Source organism: Mastomys coucha, unplaced genomic scaffold (genome assembly GCF_008632895.1).
Source record: "Mastomys coucha isolate ucsf_1 unplaced genomic scaffold, UCSF_Mcou_1 pScaffold8, whole genome shotgun sequence".
Lineage (NCBI taxonomy): Eukaryota > Metazoa > Chordata > Mammalia > Rodentia > Muridae > Mastomys > Mastomys coucha.
The window spans coordinates 8,666,288-8,677,542 of record NW_022196914.1 but is presented as its reverse complement, the minus strand read 5'-3'; the positions used below and the strand labels follow the sequence as shown (position 1 = coordinate 8,677,542).

The 11,255-nt window shown below is 45.1% G+C and overlaps 1 protein-coding gene across 10 annotated transcripts in view; it reads left to right on the top strand.

Annotated features, from left to right (window-relative positions):
* The window catches only part of Pdzd2 (PDZ domain containing 2), a 386,879-nt gene extending 375,883 nt beyond the window's left edge, over nt 1–10,996 (top strand). For all 10 annotated transcript variants that reach the window (XM_031360288.1, XM_031360287.1, XM_031360296.1 and 7 more), the window contains 4 exons: nt 2,277–2,378; nt 2,895–3,165; nt 4,985–5,119; nt 8,391–10,996. In XM_031360288.1, the coding sequence (XP_031216148.1) occupies nt 2,277–2,378; nt 2,895–3,165; nt 4,985–5,119; nt 8,391–8,554 (672 nt within the window). In that variant the 3' untranslated portion in view covers nt 8,555–10,996. The remainder of the gene's footprint in view (nt 1–2,276; nt 2,379–2,894; nt 3,166–4,984; nt 5,120–8,390) is intronic.
* Nucleotides 10,997–11,255: the final 259 nt, after the last annotated feature.

Below are 11,255 nucleotides of genomic sequence, written 5' to 3'. Positions count from 1 at the left end.
AAAGCCTCAACCAGACACATACATAAGATATGCATTCTCAGAACTGGAGTGTAGACAAAATGCCAGACCTGCTATTAGATTGAGACCCTAAACAAGTGTACAGTTTGACGTCAGGGACCATTCCTGCTTGTGTTAGAACTCGGGTTGTTTTTCCTGTCTTTTGTTTTCAGTAGATTTGAGAAAGCAGGGAGTGCAAAGCTAGCCCGACCCTGCTATCTTTATGCCAAGTTTCTCTGCTTTCCCCAGAGTGTGGTGTGCTTTAACCAGAACACCACAGACCAATATCCTGTGGCCTTCTGGTGTACTCTGAAAGATGAAAGAGGCCAAAATCCAGCCTACTTTTCTGACTACCACACGCCCAAGCTTTGGAGGGAGTGCCCTGTCCATCAGGCATCCCAATGCTGTACCAAATTTCTCAGGCAAAATCAGACCTCATCCTCAAATGCCCCCCACTCCCTCAAAGAAATTAATTTAAATAAATGGCATTTTTGACGACAGTATGCCCATTTTAAGTTATACTGTCACTGGTCTAGGAAGTACTCACTTCTCAGCCTCTACCTTCCAAAAGTTGTGCAAAAACCATTCACTAAGCCACGAGCTCCTGTGCTTGTTTAGGGAGCCTAGTGCTCAGCATCTCCTCTCTGTGCACTCGTCGGGATGACTGAAGGTGCCCAAGTCTCCATGACTTACTAGAACGAAACGCTCCTCCATCAGGTTTCCTGATCGGCTGACCCCACAGGTGGTTTTAAGCTCCTTTTCTCTCAACAAATCAGTCCTCAAAGGTTATCATTAGCTTTCTCCAGTAACAGTATGCTTCTGATCATCTTGAAGCCATTGATGGGTACTTCATGAAAAAGCAAGCAATGCTGAACTTTAAAATGTTGCTGAATCGTGTCTAAAATGGGGGTGATGTCAGATTCTGGACTACTTCACAAGTTGTGTTTAATCTTCTATTTCTTTTATTTTTAAATATTTGTTTTATTTATTTAATGTATGTGAGGGCATCACATCCCATTACAAATGGTTGTTGAGCCACCGCGTGGTCGCTGGGAATTGAACTCAAGACCTAGGAAGAGCAGTCAGTGCTCTAAATCGCAGAGCCATCTCTCCAGCCCCCTAATCTTCTATTTCAAGATATCCTCTTGACTGATGCTTGAAGCAAGACAGTCTAATGTTATGTAACCCTAGAACACTAAGAATGTTCTAGAACACTCCTAAGAATGTTCTAGTCTCGTATGGTTGACAGTTTCACCCACTTTATTTGATGACTGCCAGCTAATCAACTGTACCTGCAGATAACTCAGGAACCCAAATGTGGAAACACGGTGTACTAAACACAGTTGTAGCATGACGCCTTACCCTGCCTCTTCACTCTTATCTTTCTGTTGTAGAAACCCCGGTTTGCTAATAACTGTGGACATAGGGACTTTAGCTCAATTGATAGAATGCCTGCCTAGCATGCACAAAGCTCTGGATTCAAACCCCAGGTCTGCATGAACCCAAGCATGATAGCATGCTCTGTAATCTTAGTCCTTGGAAGATGGAAACAAGATCATACCATAATCAGAATATACTATACTAAGAAAATCTATTTCTGATTTTCAAAAAAGGTCAAAAGTAAATGATCATCACTAAACTTGGGAACATAGCAAGTTTGAGGCCAGCCTGGGCTACATGGACCCTGTCTCAAGATAATAATATATACAATTATAGACTTAGAGAAGTATGGCATAAAGAGCTCCCTACGTGGCAGAGGCGTGTACTGTGGTCAGATCCAAAAAGGCAGCGTTTTTCCTCAGATGGCTTGAAAACGTGGAACCCAGGAAAGATGCCGCCTCTGTCCTCATCGGAGTTCACTTTTCCCGGGAATTGCAACTGCTGGGTGGATCATTAGCCTTGTGCATGAACTGGAGAGATGGCTCAATGGTTAAGACCACTGGCTGCTCTTCCAGAGGTCTTGAGTTCAATTCCCAGCAACCACATGGTGACTCACAATCATCTCTAATGGGATCTGATGTCCTCTTTGGAGTGTCTGAAGATGGCTACAGTGTACTCATATAAATAAAAGAAATAAATCTTTTAAAAAGTACCTTGCATATAAGCCCACCTGGGGCAAATATAGAAATACATGAAGGCTGAGCTGGGCTCCGACATTTCTGGGTTAAATTGAGAGTTACTAAGGGTCTGTGTCAAGTACCTCCATGGGGACTTAGCTTAAGAGTTTCTCACTCTGGGTGCAAGGAACAGAGAGTAAATTGTCTGTTTCTCTTCACTAGAATAAAGAAGATATTTACTTCATAGTCTTGAATAAAAAAGAAGGCTCGGGTCTGGGATTCAGTGTGGCAGGAGGGGCAGATGTGGAGCCAAAACCTGTCATGGTAAGCCGCAGTGTTTCAAGAGTCTCGGGGCATCCCAAAGTAAGCAGTGGAATTTGATGGGGACACAACAGAGATGGTTGAGTTTTGGTCCCCATTAGCCACATGAACATTGGAGAGTGAGGGGAGCAGTGCATAGATCTCCTCTGTCAAAGATGAATGTTTTTATTAGACAGCCAATGTGACATATAGGGCAAATGCATTTGTCAGCATAATTACCTACAGTGTGGTCATTTAAGCACTGCAAAGGAGAGTCAAGTGCCCACACTTGCAAACAGTAGCACTTTGAAATCACTTGGCCACATTCACTGGGCAGGCCGTTCATCTGTCTCTCTTGCTGTTACCCTGTGGATGTAACAAAGGAGCGGCCATATGCTGCAGAGACTTGGTAGTTCACCCTGCACGCTGACAGCGCTCGAGCTTTCTGACTAGGAAGCGTGCCATGAGGTAGTTCCTTGACCATAGATCTGCAGTTACCAGAGCCATGGATGAAGCTGTTCTTTTTCTTTTCTGTCCTAGGTCCACAGGGTGTTTTCTCAGGGCGTGGCTTCTCAGGAAGGGACTGTGAGCCAAGGGGACTTCCTTCTCTCCATCAACGGCACCTCCTTAGCTGGCTTAGCCCACAGTGAGGTCACGAAGGTTCTGCACCAGGCGGAGCTGCACAAACACGCCCTCATGATTATCAAGAAAGGGAAGGATCAGACCAGGCCCCCCTTCAGGCAGGAGCCTCCCTCAGCCAATGGGAAGGCTCCATTCCCTAGAAAGACCTCGCTGCTGGAGCCTGGAGCTGGTGAGTTTTATCCTCTGATAATGAGTAGGGCGGGAGCAGTTGGTTGATAAAGACTGTACTAGGACTAGGCTGTACTAGCAAGATAAAACAGGCTAGTGAATAAAACAGCTTTTTAATGGGATTCAGTGTTAAAGGAGGTTTCTGAACAAGGCGTGTCCTTGAGAAACATCAAGATTTCTGTTTCCTGTTTTAGCAGAATATAAGAAAATGAAGGGATAAGCGTGGTTTTGTGTTTGAAAATAGAGACTGTAGCCTTTATGTGCCAAGAGCTTAGAAGGGGCTCAGGATGGACTCCCCTGACAACATCCACACGAAGTACTTGTTCTGTTCCAGCCGAGGCCCCTACAGCCTTCATAGGAGCCCTGCAGACTCCTTCAGCAGCCCTTCCCACAGGTAGCCCACAGTTCAAGGCAGGAGGGCCTTTGTTTCTTCTCAGCATCTGTCCTGACAAGTCAAGGGTGGCCGAATGCCTCTGCTCAGTGGCCTGAGCTCTCCATAAGAGAGAGATCCTTCTGCAGTTGCACTTTGTGTCTGCTGTGGGCCTAACCGCAGTGGAGGCACCTGGTAAACTGTTTAAAACCCTGATGGCCAGAAAGTCCCCTACTCAACCGAAGCAGACGTGACTATGTCTAGCAGTGGTGTCAGGTGATTGCAGGAGAGAGCCCACGTTGATACCCACTGTGAATGCTTCCTTCTCCCCCCCCTTCTTTTAAAGATTTATTTATTTCATGTATGTGAGTACACTGTTGCTCTCTTCAGACACACCAGAAGAGGCCATTAGATCCCATTACAGATGGTTGTGAGCCACCATGTGGTTGCTGAGAATTGAACTCAGGACCTCTGGAAGAGCAGTCAGTGCTCTTAACTGCTGAGTCATCTCTCCAGCCCCTCCTTTCCCCTTTTTAACAGTAAGACATCCCACTAAAAAAATTATACCACTGCCAATAATAGCAAATGTCTTTCAGACCATGCAGATTGGCTTTAAACTGTAGTAAGGACCTGGTGGTGATGTTGGTTCAACTGTAATCCTAAGGACTATATTAGGTGGGCAGTTTCACTCATTCACGGTCCCTTTCCTGCCTTCCAAGCAGCTAAGTTCACCTTTCCATTCAACTCCATAGTACAGACTTAAGGGAGCTAAAAGGCAAATGTACAATTCCTACTCAGTCCCCAGCCTGGCCTTTCCAAACAAGCCGTAGAGCCAATATCACCATGGAAACACTTTCCCCACACGAGAGCCAGATGCCAATGAAGGATGCCAGTGTGAAGGAGGCAACCATGCCCCAGGGATTCAGGGCTTCCTCTCAGAAGCACAAAAGACATAGAGCGAGGAAGGAAGCCCCACCCGGTGCCAGGGAGCTTCCCAATCAATTATGACAGTCTCTCATGACCCAAGCACGTCAGTGCCTTTGCTTTCAATAGCAGATGGTGCCATTTTGTTGCTATGGTAGCCAGGGTTGGCAGGAAATCGAATTTGATTCACTGAGTGTGACTTCCATCCTCACCACGATGTGAGCTACCAGAATGCGAGGCTTGACAAGAGCAGTTTGTCTCCTGGCACTTCAGCCTGGGAGAAAAAGCGTTCTCTGCGCTTGCAGGAATGTACAGAAAGCAAGCGTTGAGTCTAGTAGGACACAGCCAGGCTCCCTTCTGGAAGGTCAGCCCTGATGCTGGGATCAAAGGTTAGAAACACTTGCTAGCAGACAAGACTCAGGGATGACCAGAGTCCAAGGTGCACTTGAGGGGCACTGGATAGGTGGCATGTTGAACAGACAGTCTGTCGTTTTTTTACCTTGACAAACATGCATCCTTGCTGCAGGGAGAAATGGAGCTGCTCCCGACGCTCTGTGTGTTGATGTGCTGAAAACCTCTGCTGGGCTGGGATTGAGTCTAGATGGAGGAAAATCATCCATATCCGGAGATGGGCCACTGGTAATTAAAAGGGTGTACAAAGGTATAGTATATCTCCATGAAAACCCATCCCTCCTGTATGAGAACCACACTGGTTTTCCAAAATCTGCAGCGCTTTTGCGGCTGCATGGTCTTGAGTTGTGTTTTGCATGTATTACAACTCCCAAGGCCCAAGTAGGTACCAGGTGAGCCGTCTCATGAGCTATCCCAGCAGGGGTACTTACTATCAACCTGGAGTCTGGTGATTTCAAATATTAGGCTGCAAGAAAGGGGAGGGAAATGGTTGAACTGTTTCTTCATGAACTTGAAATTTTCATTTTATATTCTTGGGAAATTATTTGAGCTGGAAAATTTTGTTTCTTTTGGGTTTTGTTTTTTGATTTTTGGGTTTTTTTGCACAAGCATGTATGATATGCATATGTATACGAATGTTCTCGTGTGTACACATGTGACGGCCCAGTGTTGATATCAGATGTCTTCCTTGATTGCTCTCCACTGTATTTCTGTGGCAGAATTTCTAGGTGCTTGCCAGCTGGGATCACTTCACCTCAGAGTGCTGGGATTACAGGTGATTCACACTCGTGGATTCTGGAGATCCAAACTCTGGTCCTTACCCTTGTGTTCATCCACTGAGCTATTCCCCCTACCACGGGGAAGCCTTTAGTGTTCAGATGCCTAAGCAATCAGGAACTATGTAATTATATGGCTGACCTGAAACTCACAAATAGGTCAGATTTGTTTGTTTGTTTGTTTAATGTGCATTGGTGTTTGGCCTGTGTGAGGATGTTAGATCCCCTGGAGCTGGAGTTACAGTTATAAGCTGACATGTGGGTGCTAGGAATTGTTCTTCCAGGGTTCTCTGGAAGAACAGCCAGTGTTCTTAACTGCTGAGCCATCTCTCCAGCCCCCCAAAACTCATTTGTGGTTAGGGGATGTAAGTAAGATATCAAGACATGAGATTATTTTTAGCTTAAAACTGATTGTGTGTGCATGTGCGTGTGCGCGCGTGTGCATGTGTGTGTGCGTACATGCACGCGTTTGTTTTCAGACAGGGTCTCACCATGTAGCCCCTGCTTGGCCTGGAACTCATAGAGATACAGCTGCTTTTGCCTCTTTGGCCTGCTTTGATCCTGTTTCTGAACTTGTGATCTTTCTGTAATTACATAGCTACTCTGAAACATCTCTCCACTCCAGACACAATGTTAATATGATCTGTGCTTTAAAAAAATAAAATAGGAAAGAGGGCCAAAACGGCCAGCTAGTGCACCCCAAGAGCCCATAGGGCCAAGAAGAAGCAGAGGAAGCTGGCCTGGGCTGTCGAACCGGTGCTTTCTAGGATTCCTCAGTGGATAGAGCCTTCATCACGAGACCACCTCTGAAAGACCCACCTTCCCAAACCAAGACCATCCCTGGTCCTTCTCTGAACCTGTCACATTTCCTTCTAGCTGTCCTCAGTCTCGGCCAAATACATGTGAACAATACATTTCTCACATCTTAGGCAAAGTTGTAAAACATCTCCAGCTGGGCATAGTGGCTCACACTTGCAGTCCCAGCACTCAGGAGACAGGGGCAGGGATGTGGCAAGTCTGAAACCAGCCTAGGCTTTGTACAGGGAGGTCTAGGCCAGGCAGAGCTGCATAGTAAGACCATGTCTGAAAACAAAACAAAATCAAATCTCTGTGGAAAGGAGAAACAAAGCCCGTGGTAGTGTGTGGCTCAGAGATGGTCAATCAGAACTGAAGCTTACAGGCCCACGAGGGCAGGGCCTGAGCACCTCCTGACTCTGTGGGCTGCCAAAAGCAGGTATCCAGTGCTGGGGAGGACTGGGGCTTCCCCTCACAGGGAACTAGAAGCTTGCTTGGTAGCTTACAAGAGCATCCAAGACAGGCTATTACAAAATCTTCATCAGATTTCATAATCAACTATAATAGCAGGTATATAAACATGTTTTTTTGATTTTAAAAATGTATGTGCATATATACACCATGCAAGTTCAGTTGCCCAGAGAGGCCAGATGTTGGAACTCCGAAACTTGAGTTATTGGTGGTCATAAGCCACCCAGATATGGGTGCTGGGAAGTAAAGTTGGTTCTGAACCCAGGTCCTCTAGAGGAGCAATAGCACTCAACTGCCGAGCACTCTCTCCAGCATCTTAGCATGTTTATTATCTTGTGTCTGTGCAGTGCTCAATGTCAGTCAGGGCACAAACTTCAGGAATCGGTCTTCCACCTTTACCCACTGAGCCATCTTGCCAGCCCCAAATACCTAAAATGGCTTTCAGAAATATGCATCTGCTCAGCCTTTTAAGATCTGAGGTTTCTAAGAAAGTTATTTTTCCCTCTCCTACCTTCAGAAGTTTTTATTTTCACTTCTTCTTTTCTGTGGGTAACATTTCCGTCCTCGGTGCACTTTCGGTCTGTACATAATAGCAGAGAGGGAAGAGGAGAGCTTGACTTCTGAAAGCTCATAGATGTGCTAGAACTTCCACAAAGCTGTAATTCAGAAAGGTGGGAAGCTCTGCACATCGGTAAAGCTGTCACCATAGTCCCCACGACCCAGCTGACATTTTGGATGACATGGTTTCTATGAGCTTGTTGGATGTTTGTTGGTGTGTTAGATCCTGGTTTGTTTTTTAATTTGAAGTGATTTTACTGTTTGAGTACACGCTTTATACCACTATCACAGAGACTGCGAATGATTCAGATTTGAGTGGGAGGACCCGCTTAGTTTTATAACATGCTGGTTGGTAAATGCTACTCTAGCCGAATCAAGCAAAATTTAGAATCCTTATCCTTTGTGTCTCTCACGATGCTTATGAACAGTGACTACTTTTTCAGTCAGACAGTAGACACCTACAGGAAGAACAAGGGCCAACATCATGAGCCCTCCTGGAGCATCCATGTGAGAGGGTCAGACCTTTCTTGGCCAGTTCATAAATCTGTTCCTTCATATAGTCAGATATCAGCTTCACCCAGTGGGGATGAGCTGGTGGTAGAACAGACCCCTGCGACAAGCTCTTCCCTGGACCGTGCATGTGCCCATGAGGGCAGTGGTCTGGTAGCCAGGAAGTAATTTGTGTTCTTTAATATAAATACTTCCCTTTGTATATTATAGATTGGGACTTGTTTATATTGGGACTGCTCTAGGCTAAATAATACAAAATACCTGTATAGAGAATGTCTGTTTAAAAATGAAAGTAGTCCCCCATCCTAAGACTACAGGACCATCATTGAGAAATATTTCCCATTTAAGCCTGTAGTTGCCTTTTTTTAAAGATGCAAGTGGCAACAGTTCGTTCTATCTTTGTTTTGATAGGTGGTGCGGCAGAACAAGCTGGAACCATCGAAGCGGGTGATGAGATCCTCGCCATCAATGGGAAGCCCTTGGTCGGGCTGCTGCACTTCGATGCCTGGAACATCATGAAGTCTGTTCCAGAGGGGCCTGTGCAGTTAGTGATTAGAAAGCACAGGGATGCGTGAACTTTTACAGGAATCTCCTCCCCTAGATTCACTTCTTTATCAGAATGACTTTAAATGATGGGTTCTTAAATCAACAAACGGCTTAGACAGATATCCATGATTGTACATGAAGCCCGAACTCTGGAAACCACCTACCTGGACCACAAGGGCTGGGAGGGAATCATTTCGTTCAGTGCCTCTGATCAAGAGCTGAGTGCTCTTCACCTGGAACACCTAGCTGCACCTTCGCATCCCTCTCATCACCTCTCCCAGCTTCAGTCCTCGTGAGTAGGGACCAGAGGATAACACAAATGCCCCAGCTAAAATGATATATGTATGTAGATTTATATAATTTTGTAAGTAAATGACATAGTGCTTTTAGGTACATGCAGTGGAAGGCAGAGCTATGGGATCTACGTATGTTACCTTGAAAAGGAAAATGAGACTTAAAGAAAATGAATTTATGACCTAATTGTTAGGCAGACCTCAGGAATTACCCAACAGTGAAAAAGATGACAATTTTAAAAAGTGCTATTTTTTAATGAACGTAATGTATGATGAGAACTAGGAAGTTCTGATGGTTTTCTGTTTCAGAGTGTAAGTCATAACGCTGTTACAGAGCGATGGTTCTGATGAATTGCAATAAATAGCTGTGAGCTTCCCTGCTCGGGTGGAGGAAGTTCTAGTCTGAAAAGCACCTTGCATCTAGTTTTCAAACTTGAGTACATGGTCGAATTCAAGACTGGTCAACACATAAGCAGGCAAAGTTGTTGTCAGTGTTTTTCCGTTTCCACACACCTGCACCACCACCGTAAAGGAATGTGAGAGTTAAATCCCTCAGCTTGCAAACGTGGGCATTCTGCAGGCCACACCAAGGAGCTTCTGAGTGTCCTCTTGGGGAAATTTTCTTGTTAATTTTTCTCCTTTTCCCCTCCAGACCTAAAGAAGCATAGAGTTTGTAGTCCAGCGCTCTTTCCTGACAAGAGCTCTGTGGTGGCTCAACTTCTTGCTATTTTGTTTTTTCCTGTCTTGCAAATTCTTTCTCTTGCCAAAACTGGGGTCCCACAGACCATTCTGACTCAAGCTGCTTGTGAAACTCATTCCGGCTGCCCTGAACTCCCGAGCCCCTCCTCCTTGCAAGCTGGCCTTTCTTTTATCCCTTTGCACTGACCTTCATTTTCTTAAATCCCAAAGCCTCACCAGCTTCATTTACCAAACAAGGAAAATGGAAAAACAGGGTGAGTCATTCTCAAGGAAAAGGACTAATGAAGTTCACCACCCTGTCCTCAGGTGGTGCCACCCAGTGCTGGGTCCTGGGGTCTTGGGTGGAAACATCATTTGCGAATCCCGCATGCGCAATGCTACCATTTCACTGATCTCGTTAACAGCTGGGTCTAAGACTGGTGAGGTGCTTGAGCTGTTATTGCCTTTGTACATCACCGTCTGAGCCCGATCCTGCTGGCTGTCTGCAGAGGAGACCCGGAGAGGGCCCTGCAGGTGGGCGCAAAATTACTGGCTCGAGTTTTTTTTTTTTTTCAACAGGTCTCACAAAGAAACTACAGTCCAGGAGTTAGCTAGGAAAGCCTGGTTAGCATCTACTCTTCCTTACAGTTACAAGTAGGATACTCTAAGATAGCAGTGCAAGGTGCATGCTAGGTTGTTGTTTACGTCTCCGGGTCAGTTTCTGCTTTCTTATCTGAATGATAATTTGAAGTCAGCACGGAAAACCATTTTTCCTTTCCTTTTTCTTTCTTGCCTTTCTCTTTTGCCTCTATCCTTTACAGTCATGTCATGTCCTTTGTGGACAGACAGGGCCTATGGGAGCAATGGTCTCTTTCCAAGTGTCCCCACAGCTCCTATCTGAAGAGTACACGGAGGACCTCTGGCTTACTTTTAAGTCATCAGGCATTTGGACTGGATCTTTCAGAAGATCTTCCCAGCTAATTGGGAATGTAAGGGAAGAAGCAAGAGCTAGCCCTGTCTCTGACCCTGAGATAGAAAGCTATTTATTTGTGTTCTGTGTTCAAGGCATGACTAGTATTGCTTATTAGTCTAATAAATCCCTACACTTCCTGCAGTGAACACTAATGGTATTGTTCTTCCCCTTTTTCTTTCTTTGTAAGTGGTCAGTCGTTCACAGTAAGCTATGAGGTAAAATGTGTTATAACATACAAACCGTAGTTGTAAGACAATACCGTGAAGGCTCAAGTAGGTTGGGTTTCATTCCCACCCTCCCGCACATATCGCATTGCATCGTAGGGTTGACTTTAGTTGGCACCACACCTGTACATTATACATTATTCTTTATTTATGTAAAATAAAATGCCTTATATATTAACGAGTAAGTGCAATAATACAAAATGGCCTGTACATTTAAAAAATGTTGCCAAGTTATGTAAATCCACATCTCTGTAAACAATTTTTTAAATAATTTTCAAAAAATAAACACTGCTTACTACTTGGCTTTGTCTCACAGTTGTGCGATGAGTAATACCGAGACTCTTTAATGTGCTGTTACCATATCACCTATACAGGTAAGAAAGAGGCAAGGAGCCCCTGCTAGCTGCTCGCCTATGCCTACTCATATAAGTCCGACCCCATCAAAGCAGCACACCTCTAACATCTGGCTGCATCCTCTAATATCTGGCTCTCACAGATTCCTGGACACTTCTCACTACATCTTTAACAACCCTAGCCCCTGCCGCTTTCTCCCTTTCAAGCC